Source organism: Ahaetulla prasina, chromosome 4 (genome assembly GCF_028640845.1).
Source record: "Ahaetulla prasina isolate Xishuangbanna chromosome 4, ASM2864084v1, whole genome shotgun sequence".
NCBI lineage: Eukaryota > Metazoa > Chordata > Lepidosauria > Squamata > Colubridae > Ahaetulla > Ahaetulla prasina.
In genome coordinates, this window is record NC_080542.1 from 111,379,460 (window position 1) to 111,395,533 (window position 16,074).

The 16,074-nt window shown below is 36.8% G+C and overlaps 1 protein-coding gene across 3 annotated transcripts in view; it reads left to right on the top strand.

Moving 5' to 3' along the window:
* THSD7A (thrombospondin type 1 domain containing 7A) overlaps positions 1–16,074 on the top strand; it is a 302,477-nt gene that overhangs the window by 281,118 nt on the left and 5,285 nt on the right. For all 3 annotated transcript variants that reach the window (XM_058181258.1, XM_058181256.1, XM_058181257.1), the window contains 5 exons: positions 2,972–3,145; positions 4,821–4,916; positions 8,576–8,658; positions 9,909–10,116; positions 11,328–11,415. In XM_058181258.1, the coding sequence (XP_058037241.1) occupies positions 2,972–3,145; positions 4,821–4,916; positions 8,576–8,658; positions 9,909–10,116; positions 11,328–11,415 (649 nt within the window). The remainder of the gene's footprint in view (positions 1–2,971; positions 3,146–4,820; positions 4,917–8,575; positions 8,659–9,908; positions 10,117–11,327; positions 11,416–16,074) is intronic.

Consider the following 16,074-nt stretch of genomic DNA (forward strand, 5'->3'; position numbering starts at 1 on the left):
TCCCCAGTTTACCCCAGTTTTTGGGGTAAAATTGGGGACCTCGGCTTATACTCGGATCGGCTTATATTCGAGTATATACGGTATTTGGAATGTAAGATAAATTTGTGAAAGCAAGGAAGTAATGGAAACATATGAAATAACTAAAACATATGTCCAAGTATGGTTTGTGTAACCTAGATTGCTATGAATGGATATGAAAATAGGAATCAATACATTAGTGATAGCTACATCTTACGATTCACTAAATAGTAATTAAGAAAGAACCAAATGAATTTTAGGAACAGTTATGAAACTTTCTCAATAAATGCAGTAATTTGAGAGAGGAATTTTGTTAAATTGCATGAACAGAATAATGAGAATGATAATAATATTGGATTAGACCACCAAAGAAATGATAATTATGATTATTAGATGTGTATATGCTTTTCTTTCTCTTTTGGATAATTGTTTTAAACATAAGCATGCTTATGTTCATTTTTATGTTTCATCATTCACTGCTATTCTATTCATCATTTCTAAACCACTAAAAACCACCTTAAGAACTGAAATCTTTTGCAATGATTCCTGAAAGTCTAATTAGGAAGAATTAGTAAGACAGTCAGTGGGAGAATCAACACATTTTGATTGAGCTTTACATAACATTGCCTCCTTTTTTCCATTATAAAATAAATCATAATCTTTACCAACTTTTTGTAAGATTTTATTTTTTTGCTAGCTAATTCAACAAGAACATACTGCTCTTCTTAAAGGTAATATTTAACACTACAAGGGCTTTGTTTTTATTCTTGGAATTTTATGGTCTTTCACTTGAAGTCCTTTTTCCACCCCATTTTATCTTTCACCAAAAAAAAATTAACATACATGTGGGGATAGGTTAATATGCACTTATGTTAATGTATCAAAAGATGATACATGTGCCCTAATTATACATATATTGTTCATTCAATAATTCATTTCTTTACACAATGTTATAATGTTTGCAAATAAACCTTCTTTATTAAGGCATTGTTAACACTGAGTTGATTTTACTTGTCAACATAATGTAAAGCAACATGAATTTTTAATAGCCCATGTACTGAAATAATTAAAGTTCTGTACTCATTTGCAAGCTTGGATGCCTTTCTAGTTTTATGGCCTCCATTTACAGTATTATTTGCAAATATGACTTCAGTCCCATTTTTTTTTTAAGCAGGAAAGATTTTGCCTGATTCTCTAATCCAAGTATAGAGTTTGCTTACTAGAAACTGAAAAATATTTTTTTGCTACAGTTAAATAATTTATTTTTTATTTTAAAAAGAATGAAAACCTATATGTGTTTTCTGGAACATTTTTCTAAGACTTATACATTTTGTACAGATTTTCCTGAGAAACAGATTTTTATAAGTTTTTTTTTATCTAATGTGATGCATTTTTGTGCCCTGATTTCTTCATTTGTATAGAAATTTCCTTACTATAGATGTTTTGTACATTTCTTTAAATTCCCAAGCACACTGAGGTTTGGTAAGTACAATTTGTGTATCTTGGGGGTGGGGGGGTTGCATAGATGTGGAACAGATATGGATATAAACTATGTACTTTTCCATGAAAATTCAGATGGAACTAATTTTTCATACATTTCTGATTAGAGTTATGCAGGTTTGAGCATTTGTCAAAGACCCTAAATTCCCCGAAGAGTTCATTCATTCACAATTGCTCCAGCTTCACTTTGTTTTCTTTAATGAATAATCCCATGTCAGCATCTAAAAAACCAAAACAAAACGCTGGCAAGGATTTTTGCTGTGTCTTATTATTTTAAATCTTCCACCTCTCTTACCACAGAGTTGGGAATCCCTTGCTGCTGCAAATATTGTTAAACTATAACTCCCAGCATTTGTCTTAAACTTATCAAAAGCTTCTGGGACATTGTAAACTGTAAGTCAGCAAAAGTCAGTCTCTGGGGGTTGTTTTCTTGCAGACGGTTCATTACCCAAACTGGGTAACATCATCATCATTGTATAGTACTTAGTAATGTAATGAAACGTCGACAAAAAAACAATCCAGCTCAGAGACTATCAAGGATCCCTTGTTTCCACCTGAAATACAAATGTTTATCACTAGCTGTTGCTCTCCAGACACATGCCCATGTGTGCTCCAAATCAAATCTTGCCCTTTGAATCTGGATGCATAGTCCTATTGCTTACCAAATATTCTGCTGCCAAAGCTATTTAGCTCCAATGGCTAAAGAGTTAGTTAGATTAGAATCTGGGAGGCCCAAGCTCAGTTCATCCTACTTATGGAAGGTCACTGCATGACTTTCAGGCAAATATTTCTGTCGGTTTTGGAAAACTTAAAGTAGGCTATGCTTACATAGTCTGGCTTGAGCTCCTGGGGGTGGGGGACAAGATATCAATCTAATAATCATAATTAGGACCTATTAAGCGCCACAATTCTTAAGTAGAAACTCAGATAACCATGATAGGCTTATGTTCTCACTTCCCCTTTAGTCATTGAATCGTGACGTGACCAAAACCTAAATCTTTACTTCAACTTTTTTGTTTAACTTGTTGCAAGCCAGTTGCAAAGCACACAGATGATAAATATATAGTGCAGGATGCTGAGATTGTGTACACGCAACTCTTAGTTACAATTTTTTCTCCTACTCTGTTTTAACTTTGAACCATCACTAAATGAGGAAGTTGGTGAGGACTACCTCTTATTTAGATTATTGTTTTGTTATTTATTAAATGTATGTGTTGCTCATTGTAAATAATATTGTGTAGAAATTTACTTTTGTAATCTTACAAATCATGAAAACTAAAATATATGGTATAAAAGTTATATGAATTCATGCTTATACAGAGGTTTGGGAATGAGGTTTATTTAAAAAAACCGATTTGGGCAGAATGCTAATTAACTGTAAGAGATTATTACAAACCCTTTTTCTTTGCTAACGTGTTGGGTCATTTATATGCCCTCTCCCCTTGCTGTGTAGGTGACTGTTACTTAAAGGAGTGGTCACAGTGGAGCATTTGTCAGCTGACCTGTATCAATGGGGAAGATCTTGGTTTTGGAGGAATACAGGTTCGATCACGAGCAGTGATTGTTCAAGATGTAGAAAATCAGCACCTTTGTCCAAACCAAGCTTTGGAGACAAGACAATGTAATGGTAAGTACCAGAATCTATAGCAAAGTATGTGTCATTCTATTAATAAACAATAATAACAAAAAATAGCAGGGGGAATATCACTCTCCTGTTACAGATACAGAAAATGAATGCACACTTTTTCTCTTTGTGCTGTCTATAAAGAGAGAGGGAGGGTCCAGAGTTGAGCATTGAAACATGCATTGTTCTATGCAGAAGGTCCTCGATTCTGACTAAATATTTCAATAACGGGCTTGGAACTCCAATGCAACGTTGCTGACATTTATGGTAGAGTCAGGGGTGAAATGTAAAATTTGTTACTACCGGTTCTGTGGGCGTGGCTTGGGGGGGTTAATGTGACTGGGTGGGCGTGGCCAATTTTTTTTTACTTTTAAAAGCATTTTTTCTACATCTTCAGCTGAAGAGGTTGTAGAAAAAATGCTTTTAAAAGCCTCTGATGATCAGGCAACTCATCTTGGATCGCCAGAGGAACCTTTTAAAAGCATTTTTTTACAACCTCTTCGGCCAAAGTGGTTGTAGAAAAAATGCTTTTAAAGGGTTCTGATGATCCCAGCTGAGTTGCCTGATCACCAGAACCCTTTAAAAGCATTTTTAAAGCCTCTTCGGCCGAAAGGATTGAGAAAAAAATGCTTTTAAAACGTTCAGACAATCCCAGCTGAGCCGTGTGATCATCAGAGACTTTTTTTTTACTTCTAAAAGCATTTCTTCGGCCAAAGAAAAAATGCTTTTAAAAGTTAAAAAAAAAAACCCTCTGATGATTGCGTGGCTCAGCTGGGCATGGGGTGGGGAGGGATTTTTGCTACCGGTTCTCTGAACCACCTGCCGCCATCACTATTGGATTGGGCGATCTGGTCCCAATCGGGAGCATTTCACCCCTGGGCAGAGAGAACTTAGTAAGATAATTCATGCGCTGATAACATCTAGGCTTGACTTAAGAAAGAGCTGCCTTTGAAGATAATTCCAAACATCTAGGCTTGACTTAAGAAAGAGCTGCCTTTGAAGATAATTCCAAACAAAATCTGAATATTGCTTTGACTGAGCACCGGAAAGGAAGTTTCTGGGGTTAAAACAGCTTTACTAAGCTTTTTTAACCCATCTTTCGGTCCAATTCAAAGTGCTGGTGCTTTTTACAACTGGTAGGACCTTTGAGTCAGATACTGTTGCATTGTCCCTTCCAGATGAATATAACCTTTGCTTTGGACCATATGAAGATAACCCTCTCAGTTTTAGACAATCATCACATGCCAGGATAGGAAAAAGCCCTTTTAATGATGGTATTAGAGTCACAGAATGCTCACTTAAGGGAATGTTTCTTGCTGTTCACTTCGATTTCTATATTGAACAAGTTTCATTTTTCTTAAAATTGTAAACCTTTTAAATGGCAATTGATCACATGCTGCCCTTATTTGTTATGCAGCCACTTATGTGTATTCATTTTTAATATCTCTAAACTATAAAATGTTTTCCTTGAAAACTAAATATGTCTAAAATAAATATACACATGAACTATGTGAGATTTGATGTGCCATTCTAATTCCTGCTCATAGGCAGATCTTATTAATAAAACTAAAAGTAAAATGAAAATGAAAAGTAAAATGAAAGACAACCGCCAGGCATAACTTTCCAATCCAAGCCAAAACCTAGAATATAATGGAATCTTTCAATCTTTTCCATTCAGATGGCCATTGCTATGAATACAATTGGATGGCCAGCCCATGGAAGGGATCATCTCGGACTGTATGGTGCCAAAGATCAGATGGTTTAAATGTTACAGGTAATAATAACTTTACTTTCTTTTATACATTATTGGATAAACTAAATTATGTTTAGAAATTATAGAAGAGGATCTACTGTAGGAATTTTCTAATATTTATATTAGGGATAGAAAGAATATGGCTATTCATATGCTATTGAAAGAGAACTCATATCACAACTATATCATATCATATCAACACAGCTATAATCCAGTTAGAGTCTATCAACATCTGGAATAGGCATGTGATTCTTATTCCTAATTTAGAGAAAGCAACAAAGAACTGCTGATAAAGTGAGCTCCAATGTTGTACCCTATTTTCTGAGAAAAGCTTCCTTGAACTTGAATGGATTTGCTTTTGAGTAGACATATGCAGGATCTCTTATAATTACATCTGCTTAGATCTGACTCATTACAATTTTGAGTATAAAAACTCCAATATGAACATTTCAGAACTTGCCATTTTAGAGAAACCATACAAAGTTTGCATGAAAATCAGGGAGCAATTGACATTTCTGTATATAAAGTTTAGCCTTGAATGTTAATCAAAAACAATTTTCATAAAAGCATGCAATTCATAACGGATTTCAGTGCCAGTATAAATTTCCAAAAATTAGCAGTATAAATGTCTATGATTAATTAAGAGAGTATCCAATTCTTATAGTCTTTTAATCTATGGATAGCTGCCATGAGGCAATAGGAAGTTATTTAGGAGCCATTAAAGAACTTTTCTTGGAAAGCCTTTAAATTCTTGATAGGAATAGAAGTGTGTCAGAGCTCTTAAGGTCTCTTGATAAATGTTAATGACTACTTATAAAAACCTATATTAATTAGCTATCATTTCTGTAGCACTGAGAATAACTAGTTAATAGGAAAGTCAGTCACAGTCAAATAGCTTATACAATTTGATACGTAACAGCATCTTTCGTTCAACAGCTTCCCATCAATTTTATTCACTTATTCATTACAGTGACTCATGTCAAAAACATTGGGATTTTGAATCAAGTTCTCATGGCCATCACTTTGACTTTTTGACCTTCCTCCAAGTATAAATAAAATAAACTCTTAATCAACATAAGCAGTTTTACATCTTACTGTTTTAAGAGATAAGTACCTACATCTCAATGAAACCATTGAAAAAGCAAGATGTAACTGTGCTAGATTTTGAGTGAAATATATCCATTGAAATTTATAATCTGTCTATTCTATTCTCTGGCCATTTGGCATTAAGTGAAGTGCTTCTCTGACCATAGTTTTTATTTCTTTCCTATTGAAGCTTCTGTCACCATACATTTTTTTTAGAGAATCTAATAATCCTCAGAACCTTCTTTACAGAGCCAGGAAGATAGCATAAAAATCAAAATCTTGTATACATCTGGCAGGCAAGATGATTCCTGGCTGAAAGTTTTCATGGCCAAATTGCCAGCGTCTCCTTGAGCAGAAGGTGGCTGGGAGTTTAGGAAAACCCTCAAATTGGATATCAGGCCTGAACAGTAATGTCCAACTCCTATTGCATCAGATCCTAGACCAGGAGACTGCCCAGACAGTCACTCAAGCCTTGGTCATTTCATCTATAGACTATTGCAATACATTTTCATAAGATTGTTCTTAAAGATCACTTAGAAGCTTCAACCTATCCAGAATATAAGACCAATGTTGGACATAACCACAGTACACTCAAGTAACACCTCCAATTTATGAGTTGCATTTGTTGCCATTAAGTTATGGGTGCATCTCAAGGTATTGATTAACATTTATAAAGATCTTAATAGCATTGGCCTTGGTTGTCTGAGACACACAAAGTTGACATGCTCAAGATGAATCAAAGAGTATTAGTGTATATGATGAGACTCAGGAAGTTGGTTTTCTCTATCACAGCAACAACAACTCCTTCCAAGATTCATGAATCCTATCCTGTCCTTGTTTAAATTGTGCTTAAAAATATGGCATTTATCCAAGAGTTTGGGCTCAGATGGATGGCAAGCTTTTTATAGAAATACCTATGATAGATCATAAGTTTTGTTGCCATTTCTGGTCATCACTGTTGTTATCGTTACAATATATTGGTTTTTTAAATCTATTTTTTAGCATGGTACACTGCTGGAGTCTATAGCTGGGGAGCCTTATAAATTTAGTTAAGCAGAAACTGGTTTGCATTCTTCAAAATTATGTTGTTCTTGCTAGAATATTTCCCAACACTATGTAAATTGCTTTATAATTAATGTATTAAAGAGCTAAATTGTTTTCTAGAAGTAGCCAAATGTTTTCACTGATTTTTAACAGACATGCATAATTTGGCTGGCTATGAAATGGTTAAACATGTTCATTTGATTGCTCTGAACAATTTCAAAATGTTGATTAAAAAATACATGGTAAGATTACATTTACATTTATAATTGCTTAGAACACAGTTGTTTTTATTTGTTGGACTTCCATCACAGTATGATTGTTTTGTGTGGCCTTTTGATATCTACATTTTATTTTTGCAGATACCTTAATTCACAATGAAATGGGTGAGGAAGCAGTTTCTTCCTGTAGTTCCTCAGATGGCTGACATATTTTAAGAAAGGCAATTGCAGGCATGTGCAACTGATGCCCCGACGTACACACATTTTATCATGTCAGCTAGCAACATCGATTTGGCAATCAGTGTCACTCCTTTGGTTAACATACAGTTGCCTAATTGCACCTAACTGCATCTACTGCTATTCAGATTTCTACATTGTTTTTCACCATTGTGCAGGATGGGCATGATTATTTTACAGTAATTGGTGCTGTAGTCAACAACTATTTATTCAATTTATATTATCTCTTTTTACTCATTGAGCACTGAAGCCCAATAGATTGCCAGAGTGAATATATCAGTTACATAACTTAGTTTTGTTATTACAGAGACAAAAGTAAGCAAACTAGGTATCTCTAAAGGCTGACAACGCTAATTCTGGCTCAGAATAATGGTGAAAACCTATGTGGATTTAATAAATCCAAGTAACCATGCTGAATTAATAACCTCCATCTACTGAGAATCAAGACCAAAACCCAACGAAAGCTCATGCCTTGGGAACTGATAACTTTTTTTCCTCATTACTATTAGAAATGCAGCATTTTCCTCTCACAGTTATATACCTTTTGGGTGCTAGATATAAAGATTTGCCAAGGAGGCACAAAGTATTTCATTTCCATCGTCTAAGAACTTTTTCGGAGTACAGATATGGGAGCTGGGCTGTTAATTGAGCAGCATAAAATTGCAAAAAAAATCATTCTTTTGGTGAGGCCTGTTCATTTGTTCGATGTGTTGAGAGGTGAGATTGGAAGGAGAGCAGTGTCTTGTATCATGTTATCACCTTTGCTCAATATGATGTTCACATTTCTGAATAATTGGGGCTCCTCCCATGAGGAATACAAAGAAGAAAACCAGTAATTCCCACCTCATTTTCACACCCCAAGATGATTACTTATTTGAGCTAGAAATAGGAAGATGATATCTAGTGTATTAACATTCCCAAAGAGATATTAAGTGAAACAAATTCAGTAGTTTTGCCATACTTTTTCTCAATAGCATGCACAAGAATTGAGAACATCTTCTCTTTCATTATGGTTTTTTCCCCCCTAGATAAAGCAGGTATTTCCCGATTAGTAAATTATGATTGTGCCAAAATGCCATTTGTTTTGTTCTGCAGGAGGTTGCTTAATGATGCACCAACCAGATGTGGACAGGTCATGTAAGCCAGAATGCAGCCAGTCCCATTCTTACTGTAGTGAGGTATGTGCTACCACAGGTCAGGTTTTTGACATAGGGCCACAGTGTCATTGGTCGTGCATCATATTAGAACAGTAGAAAAGCCCACAATGTTTAATTGGAAACCCTGTTGCAAGCACCATCTTAAAGACTGGTGAAAGATATTTTACACTCTTGGCCATTATTTTGCAGCTTTTACAGAGCTCCATTCTTATGTTTCATTGTTTAGTGAGAGTTCTGAGCATTACCTCTGAGGAAATGTCTCTTTAGTCTTCTTTGACAAGAGGAAGAGGCAGGCAAATAAAATAGAGTTAAATTGGCCACACCATTCTTGAAGAAAGATGGGTACATACATTGTTTAAAACTCTCTGACACTCTAAAGTCAAGTTGAGCTTTTAGTCAAAATGAAAAATCCACTTTAGTTAGGAAAAGCTGTGAGCAGAGAACAAAGCTGAATTATTGGAAACTGAATTAACAGTATATGAGCTCTTGGCTTGACCTGCACCCTTGTATATCTGCCCTAGAAGGCAGCTTTAACTATCTTGATATTATATTTTCCAAATCTGGCATGGAAAGGGGTACCATCTTGTCTAGCCAACCTGTCATTTTCAGTCAGTAGATCTTGGGGATTATAGAAATTGAGAGCAGTAGGTTGGGGGGAGGGGGAATGAACTACCCTTTGATCTACTGTACCTTGAACCAGCTCTAGCTGCCCCAAGCTCAGCTGAGATATTCAGCCGTTGCTGTTACTTCATAGCAGCAGGTCTTCTTCCTTCTTGACTGGGGTATTTCCAAGGTGCTTTCTATTTGTATGAGAATCAGGCTTTGACATACACTATAATAAAATATAAAGTTCCACATTCTTGACTTCCCTGGTAGAAAAATCCTATACACAAAAATATCAAAACAAGACACAACATTTATAGGCTGCAATGGGTAAAACAAGTATCATTATATTAAAGAACTGAATGAAGGATGTTCAATACTGTAGCTCTTTTAATTGCATGCACATACACAGCTATAAGCCTATTAAACGGCTTACGTTACAGTTCTTGTTTCTTGATTCAAAATGGCTTGGAACTACACAATGGACTTTTTGTCTAGTATTTATTGTAGTTTTATGGAGAAGAGACCCCAGAAACATTAACAAAAAAAAGTTCACAATCATGTGCTTCTCTGGGGTCATGGATTGCTCATCCATGTTGTGCTATATTCTATGGCTTTTGAAGTGATATGTCTTTGCTACAGTGTGTAAAACGTTTGTTCCTCTGCAGACCAGAATGTGTGTTTGTGAAGAAGGATATACTGAAGTAATGTCTTCTAATGGCACACTTGAGCAGTGCACTCGCATCCCGGTGGTAGTTATCCCCACAGTGGATCATAAAGAAGATGTGAAAACTAGTCGAGCTGTAAACCCCACACAGACACCTATCACCACACCAGGACGAGGAAGAACTTGGTTCCTCCAACCTTTTGCCCCAGGTGAAATTTCACATGGATAGTTAGTGATATTAGGTCATATAAATTGGAGTAAATTTTTTGTAGACATTTATAGTATTGTACGATAGTTTTAGAAGATAGAGAGCTCAGTGATTCTTGATCATAGTATCTCATGCCAATCCAGTTATTAATAGTATACAAAGGAGATCTGATTATTTTCAATCTCTTCTGAGCTCTTGTTACACTACAGAAGCTTATTGGTTTATTGATACTCCCATTCAGCATGTCAAAAATGATTTTGCACAAAAGCATTGCATAAAATAAATATCCATGGCATTATCTTAGACAAGGTTTAATCATCACAAAATTTTCTCTTGCACAGATAGTTGCTCTTTTGATTGCCTAGCATGTAACCCTATCTATAGGAATTACATAGGAATAAGTTTAGCTTGAACAGAACAGAACAGAACAGAACAACAGAGTTGGAAGGGGTCTTGGAGTTCTTCTAGTCCAACTCCCTGTTCAAGTAGGAAACCCAAAACTATTTCAGATAAATGGTTGTCCAAAACCTCAAGTGTTGGAGCACCCACAACTTCTAGAGGCAAGTCGTTCCACTGATTGTTTTAACTATCAGGAAATTTCTCCTTTGTTGTAGCTTGGTTCTCTCCTTGATTAGTTTTCATTAATTGCTTCTTTTCCTGCCTTCAGGTGTTTGCCTTAGCCCTGAATAAAGGTTTAGTGACCAAGAAAGGAGGAGGGAGAAGAATTAAATAACATTATATAAAGCATGTACAAATTCATAGTCATCAAACCGTTTTAGTGACCAATAGAAAAAAACACCCACATTTAACATTTTTTCTGGTATTCTTGGAAAAAAGCAAAAACATAACTATTCCCTTTTTTAATTACTTTGTTTGAAGTTATATTGATTTGATCAATAATGTGCAAAAGAATCAAGGCATTAAAAGATTTTACAAGTTTCCAAAAACATGAATTCTAGGCACATTCACAGATACTACATCTGATACTAGACAAACACATTCCTCAAATTGGTGCTTGAATAAAAATTTTGTTCTTCATTCTTCACTATCTTTTCTATTGAGATACCTCAAGAAAAGATATCTCACTTACTAGCCAAGCAAACTTTGTGTAACATCAAAAATGCATCATTTGTGGGTAACACTAATTGTACTTTCTAAAAATATCAGATCAGCACTAACTGATTACTAATGACTAACATGCATTTATTTTAGATGGGAAGCTGAAGACCTGGGTTTATGGTGTAGCTGCTGGTGCATTTGTTTTGCTCATCTTTGTAATATCTATGATCTATCTAGCCTGGTGAGTTTTATCCTTTATTATACTTGGGATTTTTCCTCAAAAATAATGTATAGTAAATATACAAATAGGCTTATAATTTGTTTCAATTTATTCCTTCCATTTTAATATTGAATTTTTAGTAACTGTTCCTGACATGGTTCTATATCATTATCTTCTGCCTATTCAAGCTAACTTTCAATTTCTCAATATGTGTTAACAATAGCTATTGGGAACTGGGAACTCCATCACTAAATGATGTGGTCATAAAACACAGTGTCATTCCATGCTGCAGAGTGATGGCAATTCCAGCCCTCCCAGTCACTGTAATGAAGCAAGGATCAGGTGGAACATCAAGTGAAAACCTCAAATAATCATGACTTCCAACTTCCTTGGGAAACTGGCAAGCAGTTGTGATCACTTGGTTTCTCATAAATAAAGATGATCATTCTGTCTGCCAGAGCTGTCCTAAGTGCCCCTCACTCAGTGTCATCATAACTTAGAACAGTCACTTAATGAATCGTCATAATCCAAGGAAGAGCCGTAAGGTTTTATATGTTCTTCACTTGCCATTCCATAACCCAATTAAATACCTATATTTGTATTTAATTACAATGCAGATGCTTAATGATATACATATACATATACATATACATATACATATACATATACATATACATATACATATACATATACATATACATATACATATACATATACATATACATATACATGTAGGTCTTGGCATATTCGGGTCTTTTCCCATGTAAGGTTGAGAGTATCTTGGCGACGTTTCATCCAACCCGCTCACAGCAACACTCCCCACCTCCCCACCAGTATTTATAGAGAGACGGCAGCTCCGACCACATTTTGCTCGCACAAACACGAAGCCGAAAGCACCAGCCTGAAGCTGATGAGTGAGACCTCGTCGAAACGTCGCCAAGATACTTTCAGCCTTACATGGGAAAAGACCCGAACATACCAAAACCTGCATACATATACCCGTGAAAACCTACGAATGAATATATATATATATATATATATATATATATATATATATATATATATATATATATATATATATATATATATATATATATATATATATATATTTGTTTTCTGAGGTTTTCACGGGTGTTTGTATATAGGTCTTTGGTTGTTCGGGTTTTCTCCCGTGTAAAATTTTACGGAGAAACCCGAACAACCAAAGACCTATATATATATGTGTGTGTGTGTGTGTGTGTGTGTGTGTGTGTGTAGGTCTTTGGTTGTTCGGGTTTTCTCCCGTGTAAAATTGGAAATGTCTTGGCAACGTTTCGACGAAGTCTCATTCGTCATCTTCAGGCTTCAGCTTCATGCTTCTGGGAGCAATGTGTGATCGCAGCTGTTTCTTCCTTTTAACTGCTAGTGGGGGTTTGAACTGATTGGGTGGGAGCTTGGCTGTGCTCTGATTGGATGGAGGTTTTTTTGTGCTCTGATTGGATGGGGGTGTGTCCTGTTTGGGTGGGGGCTTGGTTGTGCCCAATTTAGTCTGTGTTGCAGGGGGATTTGAGCTGGTGAGCTGCATAGCTGTTGTTTGGCTTTGTGGTGGCGCTACATCTTCATAGTGGGTGTCAGTCTGCTGCATGTATGGATTGGAGGGGTTTGAAATGGCTAATGTTGCAGCTGCGGTCTGGCTTCTGGTCCTTGGTCATGCTTCATGATCAGTGTGGGTTTGGGTCTGCTTTCTGGGTGGATGTGCGGTGATGACATCCTGTGTGGACCTCGTGAGTGTGGGTCTGGTGTCATTCCTCGTGTTAGGGACTCGTGTGTCAATAAGGGCGGGTTTCCAAATGGCTGGTAGGCGGGAGGTATCATCTCGTTTGTTCATGCTGTGTGGGCGTTTTTCTATCTCAATGGCTTCTCTGATTATTCTGTTGTTAAAGTGTTCAGTTTTGGCGATAGTTCTGGTCTTTTTAAAGTCGATATCATGTCCCGTGACTTTAAAGTGTTGGACCAGGGAAGAAGTTGGTTCCTCTTTTTTGACTGAGTTCTTGTGTTCTTCAATGCGTGCACTTATTCTTCTGTTGGTTTGTCCGATGTATGTGGTGGGGCAGGCGGTGCATGGGATTTCATATACTCCTTGATTTTCAAACTCAATTTTGTCTTTGGGGTTTCTTAGGATGGTGGATATTTTTTGGTTTGTGCAGAATGCTGTCTTGATGTTATGTTTGTGGAGGATCCTGCTGATTCTGTCTATGGTGCCTTTTATATATGGGAGGAGGGCTGTGCCGTTTTCTTGTTCTCTGTCTTGGGTTTTAGTGGGGGGTTCTTTTTGGATTAGTTTGGTAATCTTATTTCTCTGGAATCCATTGGATGTTAGTACATTTGTGAGAGTGTGTAGTTCGGTTTTTAGGGGTTGTTCATCAGCTAAGCATTTTGTTCTAGAGATGAGTGTCTTGGCTACGGAGTTGATCTGTGCTGGGTGGTGGTGTGAGAGTGCGTGCAGATAGCGGTTTGTGTGTGTTTTCTTCTGGTAGATGGTGTGTCCTAGGGAGCCATTGGGTTTCTTGTAGACTAAGACATCTAGGAAGGGAAGTTGGTTGTTAACTTCTGTTTCCATGGTGAACTGTATTTTGGGGTGTAGGCTATTGAGGTGTGTGAGGAAGTTGTCAAGTTTTTCTTTCCCATGTGGCCAGATTATGAAGGTGTCGTCTACGTATCTGAGCCAGAGTTTGGGTTTGTGATCAGATTTTTCTAGTGCTTGGGTTTCAAAGTGTTCCATGTAGAGGTTGGCAATGACAGGTGAGAGGGGTGATCCCATGGGTGCTCCTTCTACTTGTTTGTATTTTTGTCCATTATAGATGAAGTATGTGTTGGATAGGCAGTGGTTGGTCAGATCTAGGATGTGCTTGGGGGGGTTATATTTGTTTTGGATAGCTGTCAAGGCTTCTTTGATTGGCACTTGGGTGAAGAGGGATATGACATCAAAGCTCACGAGTAGGTCGCTGGGCTGTAAGTTTTGTTTCTTTATGATCTCTTTGAACTGGAATGAGTTTTTTACGTGTGAGGTGATGGATTCTGCATAGGGCTGTAGTTGTTTGGCGAGAAATTTGGCTAGGTTTTGTAGAGGTGAGCCTATGGAGCTGACTATGGGTCTAAGTGGGGTTCCTTCTTTGTGTATCTTCGGGAGACCATAGAGCTTAGGGCATCTGGATGATTTCTCTCTGGGAATGATTCTTTGTTGGATTTCTTCGCTGATGGGGGAGGCTTTTATTTTGGATCTAGTGGTTTTTTCTAGATAGGTGGTGGGGTCTGTGTTTATATATATATGTAGGTCTTTGGTTATTCGGGTTTTCTCCCCCGTAAAATTGGAAGTGTCTTGGCGACGTTTCGACGAAGTCTCATATATGTTTTCTGAGGTTTTCGCGGATGTTTGTATGTAGGTCTTTGGTCATTCGGGTTTTCTCCCACGTAAAATTGGAAGTGTCTTGGTGACGTTTCGACGAAGTCTCATTTGTCATCTTCAGGCTTCAGCTTCATGCTTCTGGGAGCAATGTGTGATTGCAGCTGTTTCTTCCTTTTTAACTGTTAAGTGGCATACACACACACACACACACACACACACACACACACGTAGGTCTTTGGTTATTCAGGTTTTCTCCCGCATAAAATTGGAAGTGTCTTGGCGACGTTTTGACGAAATCCCATTCGTCATCTTCAGGCTAGGTGTTTACAGCTTCGTGCTTCTAGGAGAAAAAGGATATAGAAGCACAAAGCTGTAAACACCTAGCCTGAAGATGATGAATGAGATTTCGTCAAAACATCACCAAGACACTTCCAATTTTACGCGGGAGAAAACCCAAATAACCAAAGACCTACATGCAAACATTCGCGAAAACCTCAGAAAACAAATATATATGTACATATATATATCACTAACCATTTGAATTGTAATTAAATATATATAATTACAATGCAAATGCTTAGAGGTATGTGTTTATGTATATGTATATCACCAAGCATCTGCATCGTAATTAAACATAAATTTTTGGTGTTTAATTGGGTTGTGGAGGTGGCAAGTGAAGAACTGCTTCTTTGATTGTGCTTCTCCAATTATTTTCCTAGTTTTGTTTTGTTTTTTAAAACTCCATCGGCAAACATTGGAAGACAATAAATCAAGTAGCTTCCAAGATGATCTGTAGTTCTGGAAAGTATGTAGCAAGGAACACAGCTGGAGTGGAATCTTCCATAGTTGTATGAGAGAAGGTAATGACAAAATAATGAAAAAATAAGGGTTGGAACATTATGGCTCAAAGCCCAGCTTTTCCTCTTTATGTTCCTTCATACACAAGAATGTAAATTTTTCATTTGTTCTCTCCCCAAACCTCTTTCTGCTATTCCTGCTTCCAACCCCATAGAGGTAAAGTCTCCTGGTAACTTTTTCAAGCCATTTTGTTGTCAGTACAATGGAAATGGGCTGCTATTTTTTGACTTCCCAATCTGGTTTACATCCTTAGTATCCTGGCTGAAATTTTCTCCTTGGGTGGGAGTGTGTGGAGAGGTGAATTTTCTAAATAGTTTGATCCAGTGATTTTCCAGAGCTACTGGGTAACCTATTTATTTGGCTGTGACATGTCAATACATTTGTAATCTACAGGGTGTTGTTGTTTTTTTGCTGTTTCTTTCTTTCAGAATCTTGTA